The sequence below is a fragment of the Pecten maximus genome, chromosome 8 (assembly GCF_902652985.1).
Source record: "Pecten maximus chromosome 8, xPecMax1.1, whole genome shotgun sequence".
Lineage (NCBI taxonomy): Eukaryota > Metazoa > Mollusca > Bivalvia > Pectinida > Pectinidae > Pecten > Pecten maximus.
Genome location: NC_047022.1, coordinates 35,619,169 through 35,637,007, shown reverse-complemented (window position 1 = coordinate 35,637,007; position 17,839 = coordinate 35,619,169). Strand labels below are relative to the sequence as shown.

The 17,839-nt window shown below is 38.0% G+C and overlaps 2 protein-coding genes across 2 annotated transcripts; both read right to left on the bottom strand.

Moving 5' to 3' along the window:
- Positions 1 to 288: 288 nt before the first annotated feature.
- LOC117332294 (zinc finger Ran-binding domain-containing protein 2-like) lies at positions 289 to 804 on the bottom strand. Its single transcript, XM_033891179.1, has one exon. The coding sequence runs from the start codon at positions 802 to 804 to the stop codon at positions 289 to 291; it is 516 nt and encodes a 171-aa protein (XP_033747070.1).
- A 3,754-nt stretch (positions 805 to 4,558) lies between these two features.
- LOC117332293 (cytosolic sulfotransferase 1-like) lies at positions 4,559 to 7,519 on the bottom strand. The gene is made up of 3 exons (XM_033891178.1): positions 7,361 to 7,519; positions 6,438 to 6,630; positions 4,559 to 4,743 (listed from the first exon to the last, which is right to left on the bottom strand). The coding sequence occupies exons 1-3, from the start codon at positions 7,517 to 7,519 to the stop codon at positions 4,634 to 4,636; spliced, it is 462 nt and encodes a 153-aa protein (XP_033747069.1). The 3' UTR covers positions 4,559 to 4,633.
- Between the last annotated feature and the right edge of the window lie 10,320 nt (positions 7,520 to 17,839).

Below are 17,839 nucleotides of genomic sequence, written 5' to 3'. Positions count from 1 at the left end.
TTCTATCAGCCCAGTCTTCCAGTGATTCATCCGGCTTCTGTTGGGCTTGATGAAACTAAGCTTTAGAGGTTTCCTTCAGCTCCTTGGCACCAAATCGTTCTTCTAGCCTCTTCATTATTCTTCTATATGAGCCGGCAGTACCCATACTGGTGGTTATGAAGTCTAAGGCTTTACCATCGAGGCTCCAGATAAGATAATCCCTGCTCTCAGTATCTGACCACCGTAGAACAGACCTGCAGCTCTCGAACTTCAGTTTGAAGGACAGCCAGTTTGTTTTCCCATCATACTTTAGGTTTTTGGTAACTTTGTTGGGTTGCCCCTTCGCGATTTAGAAAACCGCCCCGGACTTCCTTCCTCAGAACTGCTGTTGGAGGAATCATTTGAAGAACTAAAGTACAATTTTGACCTTTTCCCCACGCGCTTACTTTTGTGGTACCGCGATTTAGAGGATTTGTGTTTCTTATGCTGACCTTTGTCAGATAAGTACCTCCCCTCTGACGAGGACGAGCTTGATGACCTCGATCGCAACCTTTGGTGTTTGTCCGACCTTGACCCTTTCGCGCGCGTGACCTTGAACTCTGATCGAGACGACCTTGAGTCTATAGAACTTTTACGCGTACGCGAATCCTGGATTTCAGACTTAGCATGCGAGGTTGTAGTCCTAGGTGACTGGCGACGGTGTCTAGAGTATCGGTCACCTTTATGACCCTTCAGTGACCTTGCATGAGACGGGGACCTTGTGTCGACAGATGCTGATGTAGAACACCGATCTGTCTGACCCTTCATACTGGATTCCATGGACATCCTAGAACTGGACAGTGTTACATTAGACTTACCCTTATTAATAGACCTAGAAGGCCTAGCAGATAAATCAGTGTGTCCTTTTTCTTTGTTGACATCTTCCTGCTTAAGTGATCTACAAGACCGCTTTGTTGACCTAGGCAGAGATCCAGATGTTGCATGCTCCAAACGCGAAATTAATTATAATTGCTGTGCGTGCTGCTCAATCAGTTGCCTTTTTATTTCCTCAGCAGACTTGAACAAAGATGCTGATAATGGCTCCTGTTTGAGACTCCTGTCAGACTTGGATGGAGACTATGGCTTAGTTTGATTAAAAATCAAATTGTTGTCAGTTAACATCCGTAGATTTGATAGTCTCCTCTCCAAATCTGCAACACTGCTCTCTCCCGATGACAGCGAGGAATCCTTAAGTAGACAGTCCTTGTCTAAAAGTCTTGTTGTTTTTGAGGGCTCTGTGTGAGAAGGCCGTAGTATTCGAATCAAACGTCCATCCCGTCCTTTCCAAGCTATAACCTTTATCCTCATTGGGTTTACATTTTGCACCCGGTGACCCTGTTTCCATTCCCTGCCTCGCACCCTTAACAAAATCTGAGAACATACTGCTGTCTGGCATCATTATGTTCTTGTTGATTGCTTCCGGGGTTAAGATTTCTGTTCCAACATGTGGTTGTAACATAGGGACGGGTGTAGGGCCCGAGGGGTTCCAGCGATGTATCCCTGTCATATCTATCAATCCCGCGTCGGGGACCTGTAATGTAGCTGGCCTTACCTCAAAATCTATAAGATTTAAAAGATCCTGACTGGGGTCTGCCTTCAGAGATCTACATAAAGTATCAGACGTTATTGCCCCATCTGTTTCCCTCAAGTAAACCAACCTTCTCGCCCTTTTGATTCCAATCCTTGGCAGGCATTATATCATCTCCCCCTCCGTAGCGTAATCTATTTTCAACGGGTAACACCAGGGTAACGCCAGGGTAAAGCCAGGGTAACACCAGGGTAAGACCAGGGTAAAGCCAGGGTAACACCAGGGTACCACCAGGGTAACACCAGGGTAACACCAGGGTAACGCCAGGGTAACACCAGGGAAACGCCAGGGTAACACCAGGGTATCACCAGGGTAAAGCCAGGGTAACACCAGGGTAACACCAGGGCAACACCAGGGTAAAGCCAGGGTAACACCAGGGTAAACACCAGGGTAAGGCCAGGGTAAGGCCAGGGTAACACCAGGGTAAAGCCAGGGTAACACCAGGGTAAGGCCAGGGTAACGCCAGGGTAACACCAGGGTAACACCAGGGTAAGGCCAGGGTAACACCAGGGTAGCACCAGGGTAAGGCCAGGGTAACACCATGGTAAGGCCAGGGTAAGGCCAGGGTAACACCAGGGTAACACCAGGGTAAGGCCAGGGTAAAGCCAGGGTAACACCAGGGTAAGGCCAGGGTAACACCAGAGTAACACCAGGGTAAGGCCAGGGTAACACCAGGGTAAAGCCAGGGTAACACCAGGGTAACACCAGGGTAAGGCCAGGGTAACGCCAGGGTATCACCAGGGTAACGCCAGGGTATCACCAGGGTAACACCAGGGTAAGGCCAGGGTAAGGCCAGGGTAAGACCAGGGTAACACCAGTGTAACACCAGGGTAACACCAGGGTAAGGCCAGGGTAACACCAGGGTAACACCAGGGTAAGGCCAGGGTAACACCAGGGTAACGCCAGGGTATCACCAGGGTAACGCCAGGGTATCACCAGGGTAACGCCAGGGTAACACCAGGGTAAGGCCAGGGTAACACCAGGGTATCACCAGGGTAAAACCAGGGTAACACCAGGGTAACGCCAGGGTAACACCAGGGTAAGGCCAGGGTAACACCAGGGTAAGGCCAGGGTAAACACCAGGGTAAGGCCAGGGTAAACACCAGGGTAAGGCCAGGGTAACGCCAGGGTATCACCAGGGTAACACCAGGGTAAGACCAGGGTAAGGCCAGGGTAACACCAGGTAAGGTCAAGGTAAAGTCAGGGTAACACCAGGGTAACACCAGGTAAGGCCAGGGTAAGGCCAGGGTAAGGCCAGGGTAACACCAGGGTAAGGCCAGGGTAACACCAGGGTAAGGCCAGGGTAACACCAGGGTAACACCAGGGTAACACCAGGGTAACGCCAGGGTAACACCAGGGTAAGGCCAGGGTAACGCCAGGGTAACACCAGGGTAAGGCCAGGGTAAAGCCATGGTAACACCAGGGTAACACCAGGGTAACACCAGGGTAAGGCCAGGGTAACGCCAGGGTAACACCAGGGTAAGGCCAGGGTAAGGCCAGGGTAAGGCCAGGGTAACACCAGGGTAACACCAGGGTAACACCAGGGTAACGCCAGGGTAACACCAGGGTAAGGCCAGGGTAAAGCCATGGTAACACCAGGGTAACACCAGGGTAACGCCAGGGTAACACCAGGGTAAGACCAGGGTAAAGCCATGGTAACACCAGGGTAACACCAGGGTAACACCAGGGTAAGGCCAGGGTAAGGCCAGGGTAACACCAGGGTAACACCAGGGTAACACCAGTGTAACACCAGGGTAACACCAGGGTAAAGCCATGGTAACACCAGGGTAAAGCCATGGTAACACCAGGGTAAAGCCATGGTAACACCAGGGTAAGGCCAGGGTAAGGCCAGGGTAAGGCCAGGGTAACACCAGGGTAACACCAGGGTAAAGCCATGGTAACACCAGGGTAAAGCCATGGTAACACCAGTGTAACACCAGGGTAAAGCCAGGGTAACGCCAGGGTAACACCAGGGTAATTTATTTTTCATCTGAATAATACAAAATCACAATTTTTCGAAAGAAGTGTTTTAATACAAAGTATAGCAACAATTCAATCAAGCAAAATTTCTAGATAACGCGATATTCCAGCTGGTATGTTAGGATGATACAGGGGAGACAAGTTGCATATTATAATTAGATTTATCTTCCTTTGTCTAGAGTATTTCGATGATATTGTAAGAAAATGATAATATCTGAGCACATGTAATTTGAATGAACATCATTTAAGTTAGTACGCTTTTTACCTCGCAGACTTAAACTTAACACAATGAAAAATTGGTCTCCAAGCCTCGGAAACGATCTCTTAATGGCGGAAAGGACTTCAATGAACTTGATTTAGAAAATTCGAACTGATAGGCCTTCAACCTATTTTACCCAAACAATTAAATGTTAACCATTTTGAATTTCTATAGGTTATTTTTCTGCAATTGCTATACTAAATTCCGATCAATTAATTTGTTATCTGATGTTTGCCTGCTTGTCTTATCTATGTTTTATTCATTCTAGTACTGGTAAAAAAACCCGAAATAAGGGAATCTGTTTAGAACAAAGACCTGATTTCATAGGGATTCGGATTGAAATAAGCGAGGGTTAAAATGGTCATATATAAACCGGTTAGTGGATATACCACTTACTGTAAGTGGCTATAAATGAGCAAAATATTATCATACAAAGATATTATCATACAAAGATATTACCATACAAAGACAGTACCATACAAAGATATTATCATACAAAGATATTATCATACAAAGATATTACCATACAAAGACAGTACCATACAAAGATATTATCATACAAAGATATTATCATACAAAGATAGTACCATACAAAGATATTATCATACAAAGATAGTACCATACAAAGATATTATCATACAAAGATATTATCATACAAAGATATTATCATACAAAGATATTACCATACAAAAATATTATCTCACATCAATGACCATATGTAATATTATCCTGGTGAAAGGAGCCGATGAGGTATCCGTTTAAACTAGGTCAGATCGTAAGATTTTCAACTACTCGAATCTGAATTTACAGTCTGTGTTTCGCATCCGTTCCTTGTATATTCTGTCGAATGCTTCATTTTGTGCCACAGTGAAATGGTTCTTCCAATCCCCAACCTCTCCTGGAAATAGAAAACAAATATGATATTCTTGAGAACACGAAAAAGATATGCTTATTCGTACTGAAACCTATATGTACATGATGTGTTACAGTGCCATATATCATTGAAGTCCTGGAGATATATGACAATTTTAATTTGATATACACACACGAATGTATTATACTTAGTTAATGAATTTCAAGCTAACAGAGCTTTGCTTTTTATTTTTACAATTAAGACAGTGCTAGTTACAGAAATACTGTTATAATCTCTCAATCTGCGAAGAATCAAATATCTCCGCGGTTCGATAAGTATAGCGGGAATAATTTGCCTCTGTCGGTACGGATTTGCAGGTGTTGCACGTGCGGTGACGTCACAGTGGCCTACGTGTATCGGGTACACAGGTGTGTGTGTCATTCCTAGCCGTTTATTATAATTTAAAGATCCAGCAACTGAGATCTTACGCATTGAGGGCTGGTGCACCTCCTGCTATCCTGCATTGCAGGAGTTTCAGGTTGGGTGGCTCGCTTGGTTTCATTTAGGCCATTAAGAATTGTATCAGTATTTGTAAAAATTATGATTGTAGATTTGTTCTTCATGGAATTACCAGAGGATTTTCACTATATTTTGTTTTTTAAGTATCATACTATTCATACTGATACTGTTTTTTTTTAATAAACTCCGGCTACGGCTATACACGGCGGGCTAGTCGGCAAATGGTATTTGCGTGTTTGTTGTTGCATTAAGTAGAGAGGAGACTATAACCTACGAGGGATGCTTGATAAGTTGTGAGCCTAATATTGTATTGTTTTTCAACATAATTCTCTTCAGTATCTATACACTTTACTCCTTTTCCTGGCTGTAAGAAAGTAATCCACTGCGTGTTAGGATTTAGGATAAGGGGTAAGGTTAGGGTGCCTAAAAAAGCTGTTTTCAGTTTTGGAAATATATGAAAATAAGATGGAGCGAGATCAGATGAATAAGGCAGATGTTCAATTAATTCAAAGCCACAATCGTGAATGACAGCCATAGCAATGACAGACTCTTTCACCCTAACCCTAACCCTAACCCGACTCGATTTGCACTCTTCTTAGAAGAGAAGCCTTCTCAGAAGATCGCATTCCGTTATATGTAAATCGAGTAAACCGGAAGAACATAACCCAAAACAAACAAGTTTTTAAGATTGCTCAAACACTATGACACAAATATGTGCATGTATGTGTCATGAATCCTTCTCTAGTGAAACTCATCATTCGCACACTTAAACGTGGTCACCACCATCTTGGAAGATAAATCGAGACGGAAGAGGTAGGAGATCTTCCAGAAGCAGAAGAGCTAGAAATCGAGTGACCGGACGTTATATTCTAGAAGGAGAAGAGTGCAAATCGAGTGGGGCTCATAACCGAGTTAGTCCATTTTTACTTTAGAGTGCTACCTCGTCGATATAAACTAACCAAATGAGACCAGTCCTTGAGTACACGGTCCTTTATAGTCAGAGAATAGTAAGACTTAAAAAGAATATCCTTGAATACCTCCTTCAACAACATCTAGCTCTGTCTCCGAATAAAACTACATTAATCTATACGTGTGTCCAGAACCTTCATTTTCAACACTACATCTATATTACGTCAATGCTGTCGTCTTTATATGAATATAATATTTGAAAATTACATTATGTGCATTACCGTTCCATTTATATGATTTTTTTGTAATACCTTTTCTAAAGATGGGTAGTTTCTTTTCCTTCGATACTTTATGAATGTATTCCTGGTCTTGTGGTTTGATTTCGTCAATAATTGTTTTCACCATTGTTTTAAATGTACACCTGTCCGTAACTTCCTCTAGGAATGGTTTGTCATACGTCACACCCAGGAACGACGCCATCTTGGTGACATTGGCGAATAGATCCTGAAAAAATGCATGAAATATCCAATAATGTTAAAATATCTTGATATCCATTACTTTAATTGTAAAGCTGATTGGATTTAAATGCCTGTACACTACATCTACATCACAAAAATATTAATTTTCATATAGAACAGTCTTCGTACAGCAAATACATGATGTTGTCTCCTTTGTAAGTAGATTTGATCTTCTCCCATTCAAACAGTGTGTCGAACCAGGAGCCATAATTCACTAAACAGACAAATCCAATGTGTAAACAAATCCCAATACAAAATAATGTCGACCAATCTAGGGTAAATTAGGAGCGCAGGGGAAATATAGGATATACTTAAGACAAATAAAAAAGGATAATACCGGCTATTATCGGGAAAAATGTCATAGATATTCCGCTTTTATCTATTTGAAAATATTAAGAAAAACTAAGATATTCTCTATTGTTACACTGCTCATTCAGTTTATCAAGTGATAGCAAAAGCAGATCAAATTCAAATTCAATCAGTTTATATATACTATACACAGCTTACCAGATCATTCAATAAAACACACTTAAATGTATTAATGCATTAACCATTTGAAAAAAATCATTAAAAAAGAAAAAAGCAACTTACATTTACCCTCCATGTAGAACTTCAGAAAACCCTCCCAGGATCCTGCAAAATCCGAAATAGTTAACTTCTTCAGAAATATATAAAGGGAAACGGCAACATCTTTGGGATTCCTGGTAACAACCAACAGTTTCCCCCTTTCCTTCTCTGGCCTGACGAGGAAGTCGGTCAAAGGTCATATGAGAGGCGAAAAGTCTCGGCGATGGTAAATTGTCTAGGATGTCAACATCATTATAGTCCAGGAAATGTGGGGACCCAATGTAAGTTGTCTTTCCAGTTCGGAGCATACTGGCAATCGCAAACACCTAATGTGTTCCTTAAACAAAATCGACACCAAAATGAAACTCGGTTTGTACGTAAAGGATATCAATCGAAAATTGTATATCATGTATCACATTTCAGATCTATTGTATATATTGTATATGTATAATTGATACCACTGAATCAGAATATCTGTGATACAGTATTTATGTTTAATGAAACTCATTTAACTGACAGGATTTCAGATAAGCCAGGAACAGATATTGGGATGGTTCACGCCGTTGATTGTACGTCGCTATTTGCTGTGGAACCTATATCTATATGGCGGCGTTATCCATTGAGCAATCGGGAACCGCCGCCACTTCCTGTAAACGTCTCGTTTAAGGAAAGTGCCGACGATTCCCGATTGTCAATTGAGCTGTGATTAGCCGATTACGCATCTTTAAGTTGACATCTTTTATCAGTCCCAGATTGCATGGTCGCAGTATAATTATGCAGTATGGTATTGTTTTGTAATAGTTTTATAATTGGAGCTGGTTTTTACCATTATCATTTAAAATATACATGCTTTAAGTAATGTGTCAGTTTACTGCAGAAAGAGCAAAGCATTAACTTTAAGTTTAATAATAATAATGACCAAAACGAATTATACTGTATATGCTATACGTTAAGTAACGTGATAATATCCTTTATGACTCTACCTAATCGAGATCATCACTTTGTTACAAATTGTATTATTTCTATTATTTCCTTCAAATATGAGTAGTTACAGAACTAAGGACAAAACAAGTACATCTCAAACAACATTGAAAGAAAAGAACATACATCCAGGCTCATAGTCACACCCTTACATAGTTACTACATCCAGGCTCATGGTCACAACCTTACATAGTTACTACATCCAGGCTCATGGTCACAACCTTACATAGTTACTACATCCAGGCTCATGGTCACAACCTTACATAGTTACTACATCCAGGCTCATGGTCACAACCTTACATAGTTACTACATCCAGGCTCATGGTCACAACCTTACATAGTTACTACATCCAGGCTCATGGTCACAACCTTACATAGTTACTACATCCAGGCTCATGGTCACAACCATACATAGTTACTACATCCAGGCTCATAGTCACAACCTTACATAGTTACTACATCCAGGCTCATGGTCACAACCTTACGTAGTTACTTCATCCAGGCTCATGGTCACAACCATACATAGTTACACACACAATGCACATGGACAGACATACATACTATAATTATAGCACGCATAGCATACTTTTATTATTAGTATCATCTAGATGTTATGAATGGAAAACAAGAAATTTTATTTCAGAATATAAAGATGAATTCATCAAACGTTAAAATATCAAAGATTCTTGGAAAAATTAGCCAAATTCATTGAGTGTTTTAAACACAATAACACTTAAACTACAAATGACATTCTTTATAACACCTCTCCCATACAGTAAAACACGATTTTTAAAGATGGTCGATCATTATATATATTTTAAAAACTGCCATAAAAATGAATAATTAGGTATTACATATAACGTACAGTAATGGATCATTCCTGAATTTAAGGAATTTAAAAACTGTTAATTGTTGGACACAAACCATGGTACCGGGAAAAGTGATTTTGGTAATAAACCAAATCTCTTTTTTCCGGTAATGTGCATGGTTCATGTACAACCATTAATTCAGAAATAAAAAAAAAAAATTGGAGAGCAGTATCAATATGCTTATACAAACTTACATACCTTTTCATATAGAAATCGCAACCATAAGAAAAAAAGGGGGTAGAGGTTTTCACAAAGCTTTAGAACAGAATCAACAAAAAGTCAATACAACACAGAGTTAATGGAAAAGTAACCATAACTTCCAATGCTACTGTTTCAAATCACATATTGTACTTATTTTGCTTTATCTGCTAAACGTGATATAAGTGTTTTGTAATCGATACATATTTTGTTTAATTAATAAAATGCTTAGATATAATTGATGAAAAGTATTTCATTTTGTTGGGTCTGAGGTAAATTAGCTAAATTTTCAATGTGTGCTTGACAGGCGGCGATCAACACGAAGACACCGAGGAGATGTAACGTTAACAGCTAAGGTCATTATCAAGAAAACATCGATTTTTGTCAACAATGAATAATTCGAAGTCCGAAGTTTTTCTGTTAGTCCCTTGAACTTCGAAACATCGAAGTTTGACTGTATAAATAACACTGTGACCAGTATAAGATCCAACATAGAGTTGTTTTTGTTGATAAACGACATGAGCAGTAAATAATGATTGATGCAATTGATGTACAGTTCGTGAAGATTGAGACCAACCGATTTGGTTATATCGAAAGGCTCAGGACGCTTGTTATCAACACATTTAGTTTTAGGATTATAAAACGATACCCGTATTTGACCTCAGGCAGCAAATTCATAAGTGGGTGGTGGATTCATAAGGGTTAGCTTCGATTTACTTTAAATTTCAGTTCAATCGGACTAAAATATTAAATCCAAATATACTTCAGCCACATCCATTTGTGAAGTGTATACAATGCACTTAAATATAGATGCATGTTATTCTTTTGTCGTGTGACAATGATTCAAAAATGGGAAAATGGACCCAAAGTAGTCAGCTAGTGAACGATGCATCAACTGTCCAAACTGTGTAACGGAAGAAATATTTTAGACCGGTTTTGCAACAGGCCATCTGATAGGACGGCAGCTCTGAAAACAATATCAACTTTAAATGCTCAGTTTTAAAACAGCTGTAAGATAAATAATAGCCTACTTTCACAGACGATGCATTGTCCGATGGTCGTCAAATAGTACACCTTGGTGTTATAGGAGGAGGGGCTAATATTATTCTATAAGTAATAATCAGATACAGACGCCTGTGGTGACACCGAAGTGTGTCATTTACCAATTGTTATCTAGTGTGCTTTACACACTAGAGAAGGTCCAAATACATGTAAACTGTAACAGATTCTCAGGTCCCTGTTAGAGAGATTGTAATCTGATAAGTACCAAAGTCAAAAATGTCGGACCTTGTGGTGACATTCTATACATGTATGTTAATAGAATTCCAATTGCAGTAAAATGCGTCCATTATCACCCTAAGTCCTGTGTACTGGTCATATGGGATTATACATGTATTATGCATGTATATTTACATTCCTAATGTGGTTTGCTGATATGAACATACCAAGTGAAAACAACAAACATATGACCATGAATACACTATGAAAACCGTATGAAAACATTGTCTCTCGTGTTGATTTTCCACACATAACATCAGAAAAATATCAATACGCTTGAAAAATAGTCCTCGTTTCATTTCCGTAAATTATGTTTTCTATGTAATCTATTTACATAAATTAAATCCAATTTAACACAAATTATTGTATTCGATGTTATTTCATGTCTCTTTGCTTTAAATAACAAGCAAAAAATAAATAAATAAACTACTGCAAACTGCGGAGCGGAAGGACACGGGTAAACGATGGTGCATAGGCGGGAACGGCTGTTCTAATAATTTGGCCTTTCGTCGTATACACGACAAATTATTCTTTTTAATAAAAATAGCTAGCTACTGGTATTCATAGCCGCAATGAAAATTAAAAAAATCTATTCAATCCATAGATAATCACTTAATGCAAAAAAAAGCAAATAGATTGAAATGAAACAAAATCAATTTTGACACATAAAAATAGGTCACTTAAATCTTGATATAATCTAAAAATGAATATATAGGTCAGTAGAACGCAGGTATCGTTATATAAACAAAATTTACGTACGTCTGATGATTCACTAAATCATATCGGTTAAGGCAATATGTAACCATGTTTGATTTTTTACCCTTAATGACGTCATGTGATTTTTTTGGTTGACACAAATTCGTTTGTTTTAAGTATACCTGACTTTGGGTAGGAGACACAAATTCGGTTTGTTTTAAGTATACCTGACTTTGGGTAGGAGAAAATAAAGGTGTCGTCCTCACGGACCTCCATGTTTTCTAGCCTCTCCAGATGATCCTTAATGTTCCCAGGTATTATGCTTACATAATATTTTCCTTCATATTTCTTTGTTTTGAAAGTATTTCCCTCCGAGTCCGACTCTTCAACCCACTCGCACATGTTTATCGCTTCCGAAGGTGTTCACGTATGCTGTGTAACTGTCTGTACTGGTACAGTTTTGTTACACTTTTTTTCTATATAAACTTTATTTTATTCATTCAATTCATACATATACAATACACAATCATACAATCATAATGTGAATAGGATTCGGAAACAAGTATAAGACTTATATTAATCCGTTTCCTTTTATGACACATTGAGTAAACGGCAGCAAGTGGGAGAATACGTAAGTGAGCAATGTAATACTTGAATAAATGAAAAATGGGGAAATTCGGAAAGAGGAGAGATGAAAAGACCAGAAGAAAAAGATCAGAGAGGAATTTTATGCCATGACATGAGATATACAACCTGCTGTAACAGCTGTGCAAACAATAAAGAATAAAAAAATAAAAACAATCATTCAAATCTTTTAGAAATAATTATAAATTCTTAAACACTGGAAAAAATCAAAAGATTTTCATCATACGTGAGATTGTTATCACCGAAGAGTAGTATTTCAGTTGATAAGGGATAGTTTAGAGCATTAAAACAACGTAAGCGAAACTGCTCGAAAAGTGGACAACGTAATAAGAAATGTTCGTTGGTCTCATCTTCATGATTACACATGCATAGAGGACTATCTATAAGATTTTTATGAAATAGATAAAATTTTAGTGGACTGCACTCCATCCTTAATCTTGCATGGTGAATCTGACCCAGTCTATTACCGCTAAGGAAGTAATGTGGAACTTTGTGGCGTGGTTTATTCAAATGACTTTTCAATTTAGTTATGGACGGATCACTTTTGATTGCATCTGGCAAGGAATTCCACAAAGGGATTACAGATGGCAGGAAGGATTTCATGTAAAGACTTGTGCGACAAGGAGGAGGGCGAAAGTTATTTCCAACACGAGTATTGTGATCATGGATGCTATTATTACGTCGAGGAAGAATTTCTTGTAGATACTGAGGAAGGAGACCGTGAACCATTTTATGGAAATGAATTATTTTGTGGTGTTTACGTCTTTGCTCTAAGGGAAGCCAGCCTGTTTCAAGATAAAGTTTTACTCTACTTGTGAGTTTAGTTCCGCCAGTAACTATACGCGCTGCCTCTAATTGGAGATTTTCTAGCATGTCAGACTGAGTTTTTGTAAGGTTATCCCAAACAATGTTCCCATATTCAAAAATAGGTCGGATAAAAGTAAAATACAGAGTTTGAAGGGAAGTACGATCTAAAGTGAATTTGAATCTGCGTAAAATATTCAATTTTGGTGAAACCTTGGATATGATCAAGTTGATATGATCAGTCCAACCGCCATTGTTGGACAGAGTCAAACCGAGATGCCTATGTGAACTGACCTCAGAAAGCAAAATATTGTTCATATGTAGTGAATTTTACGAAGATCGAAATTCAAATCGACTGCACTTATCCTAGGTGAGTCGATAATGACATACAAAGAGGTGTCATCTGCGAATAATTTTATATTAGCTCGTATGTCTTTCACAATGTCATTTATAAATAAAAGAAACAAAAGGGGGCCCAGTATACACCAGTTACACTTGAAAACTAGGTTGCGTAGCGGCCTTTATTACATTTCAATGCATGAAAGCGTTTGCACCTACAGTAAGTGTTTTATTTTACAATTCTAGTTTTTGTTCGTCTCGGTTCACCTCCGACCGTATGCTAATAATTCAGCGAAACGAAACCCAGCTATATGCGGAGTCACGTAGATGATAAACTTACTAACTTACTAACAAATCAACTCATTCAGACCTGGAGCTGGTTAAGACGGTAAATATAGATAATATATGTACTGGATGTGAGCATGACTTAAATATATGTATATATGATAATGAATACTTGTCGATTGCTGTTTATGTTTGACCACTTGTAACACACACGTATATAAATTTCTAATTTGGCGTATTATTTCATGATTACAGATAAATAGATAATGATACTCATCACCAACACTATCGGAGCACAAAGGACAAATGTTAAGATATGTTTTCGTTCTCTTACATTCAATTTAGTAAAATAATCTACCATTTGAAATTTAGACTTAAACATTAAGTACAGCTCTCCTCTAGATGACACATCCACATCATTAAAACATCTCTGAATAAATTGGTCTTGAAGTCTCTGCTTTAGAATAAACTTTACATTATCTTTATTTAATGTACAAGTTTCCTATAAATTCCATACAAAGTTCAAACCAGTATCAGAAATATAGTTCTCACATACTTTATCCATTCAGAACTAGTGTGTCAATTTTCATGTAGGTAGTACATTAATCTATAAATATTACAAGACAACTTATTAGAATAAATAAGATTATACCCGAACATAGTAGTTCTTCATTTAATTTCAACACTTAAAGGATATCTATCTAGTTCACCATAGGCCGTAAAATTTGGAGTGCTACATCTCAAGTTTGAAATACGTTTACAAAATTGCAAATACATTTTCTCAATAACATTTTTATTCAAAACCCTAAATTTCAGCTTAATATAGAAGTATAGGTTATACAAAGTAATCAAAAAATTTAAATTGTAAATCCACTGGTAATGTTATGTTTCTGGTCTTTTCATAAACAGCAACCAAAGTTTTTTTTTGATTGTTCTGCTAGTTTACTACATGCTGTTACAAAAGTGCCATTATAGTTAAATATAACCCCAAGATACGTAAAATATTCCAATATTTTCAGCTCCTCGTTACAAAGTGAAAAACGCTTGTTTGGGTTAACCTTGCGTTTTGAAAATATAACAATTTTGTTTTTTTTATTGTTAAGTGTGAGTTTGCATTCATTACAATATATTTCAAATTTGCTTAATGCAGATTGCAGTCCCTCAGCTGATTCAGACATGATAACCGTGTCATCTGCATATGAAATAAGAAATAACTTTATGTATATTCCAATATCATCACCTAATCGTTGAATAGTTTGAAGGCAAGTAGCATCATTTTCTTGAAGAATTTCTTCTAAATAATTTAGGTAGAGCGGAAATTAAAAAAAAAAAAAGGGGGGGGGGGGGGGGGGGGAGGGAATGGTCGCCTTGTTTTTCCCCGACATTACAGTTGAACATACCTGATAATTCGTTGCCTTTTTAAAATAATATCAGCATATGCAGTGGACCCTCGATAATCCGAACACCTTCGTTCCCAGCCCAAACCGTCCGGATTACGAGTTTTCCGGACTGCCGAGTTTCGTCTACCAGGTCAAAAAAAAATTGTCGTGTAAGGGTTATCTCCCTTGACTATACACAGTGCGGGACGTTTAAATGACATACTTCCATTTCATAAACACGTCTAATTGTCAGTCTTTTTAAAAGAGAAACACACTTTTGTTTCTGATATGATTTTTGTTTTGTTTATTTTTTAGAAACTAAACAATAAACAATGTTTTTAAAAGATGCCGTATGTAAAATAACTATCATAGATAGTGTACGTCAAGTTGATAAAAGCAAGACCAATCTATACTGTGCTTAAAATCCTTTAATACTGTAGCATTTAGGTCGTATAGAAAAGCAAAGTACCGTTTATAAAAACAAAGCTACAATGCAACACAGGTAAACACCCGGGGCTATGACCTGGCAGCGGTCGCTATGACTACGCACAGTGTCAAGCTGTTGACACGGGTGACTTGCCCCGACATTTGGTGAAAAAATTGTCCGGATTATTGAGGGAAATTTACTAATGAAAAGTGCGTTCCGTTCCCAAAATGGGGTTCCGGAATCGGAATCCGAATTTCCGGACTGGTGAGTACAAATAACGTTACGGAAATCCGTTCCCGTGCATTTCCGTCCGGACTGCGAGTTTTCCGGACTATCGGCGTCCGGATTATCGCGGGTCCACTGCGCGAAAAACGGACAACGTAATAGGAAATGTTCATTGGTCCCATCTTCTTGATTACACGAGCATAGAGGACTATGTATAAGATTTCTATGAAATAGATAAAATTCTAGTTGCCTGCACTCCATCTTTCATCTATCATGGTGAATCTGACCCAGTCTACTACCGCTCAGGAAATGAGGTGGAACTTTGTGGCATGATTTATTTAAAAGACTTTCCAGTTTTGTTATGGACGGGTCACTTTTTATTGCATCTGGCACAGAATTCCACAAAGAGATTACAGACGGCAAAAAGGATTTCATGTAAAGACTTGTGCGACAAGGAGGAGGACGAAAGTTATTTCCAACACGAGTCATACGCTGATATTTCAAGATAAAGTTTTACTCTACTTGTGAGTTTAGTTCCACCAGTAACTATAAGCGCTGTTTCTAATTGGAGATCTTCTAACATGTCAGACTGAGTTTTTGTAAGGTTATCCCAGACAATGTTTCCATATTGAGTCATTGGGGACGGGGTTATCTGCCGCTGCCTAAGGAAAGACGTAGATTTCAGCTCCGGATAATCCAGTGAAATATTAACGGTGTAACCGGGTAATGTTGGTAATGTTTTTATAACTTGTTTTGTATACCGACGAGGTATTGAATTTGTGTGGTTATATAACATACACACGAGGGTTTTGGGTAATACTGGCCTCAAACTCTATTGACGTAAACAATATACTGTCAACACTGAGTGATATTTTGACCAAAGCCGGTGTGACAGAAAATAAGTAGATCAGTAAAAAAGTAGATCTGTACGTGTATACGCATGCGCGGTTGCTAAGGGGCGTTCCTAATATAATGATCTACATATTTACCGGTAAATAAGTAGATCGATAATACATCAATGTATTCTGGCCCGCATTATAATAGGTAAACTTAGATCTACTTATTTACCATGTCAACAGAATGTCAAGTACTGGGAAATTAGTAGATCGATAATACATCAATATATTCTGGCCCGCATTATAATAGGTAAACTTAGATCTACTTATTTACCATGTCAACAGATTGTCAAGTACTGGGAAATTAGTAGATCGATAATACATCAATATATTCTGGCCCTCATTATAATAGGTAAACTTAGATCTACTTATTTACCATGTCAACAGATTGTCAAGTACTGGGAAATTAGTAGATCGATAATACATCAATGTATTCTGGCCCGCATTATAATAGGTAAACTTAGATCTACTTATTTACCATGTCAACAGAATGTCAAGTACTGGGAAATTAGTAGATCGATAATGCATCAATGTATTCTGGCCCTCATTATAATAGGTAAACTTAGATCTACTTATTTACCATGTCAACAGATTGTCCAGTACTGGGAAATTAGTAGATCGATAATAAATTATTACATTTTGGGCTCATTATAACAATTAAACTTAATCCTACTTATTGAAAATATCAACATATTGTCACGTACTGGGAAATTAGTAGATCAATAATAAATCTCTATTAAAATAGGTAAACGTAGATCTACTTATTTACCAGGTCAAGAGACTGTTACGTACTTGGGAAATAAGTAGATCGATAATACATAAATGTATTCTGCGGCTTCTGCCCCCATTATTATAGATTACCTCAAATCGACTTATTTAACAGGTCATCTTATTCTGAAGAACTGATAAATAAGTAGATCGATAATACATCAATGTAGTCGTGCCCGCATTATAATAGGTAAACTTAGATCTACTTATTTACCATGTCAACAGATTGTCAAGTACTGGGAAATTAGTAGATCCATAATACATCAATGTATTCTGGCCCGCATTATAATAGGTAAACTTAGATCTACTTATTTACCATGTCAACAGATTGTCAAGTACTGGGAAATTAGTAGATCGATAATACATCAGTGTATTCTGGCCCGCATTATAATAGGTAAACTTATCCTACTTATTGAACATATCAACAGATTGCACGTACTGGGAAATAAGTAGATCAATAATAAATCAACATGATATGTCCCTATTAAAATAGGTCAACGTAGATCTACTTATTTACCAGGTCAAGAGACTGTTATGTACTTGGGAAATAAGTAGATCGATAATACATAAATGTATTCTGCCCCCATTATTATAGATTACCTCAAATCTACTTATTTACCAGGTCATCATATTCTGAAGAAATGATAAATAAGTAGATCGATAATAAATCAATATATTCTCGGCTCAGTATAATAGGTAAACTTAGATCTACTTATTTACCATGTCAACAGATTGTCCAGTACTGGGAAATTAGTAGATCGATAATAAATTATTACATTTTGGGCTCATTATAACAAGTAAACTTAATCCTACTTATTGAAAATATCAACATATTGTC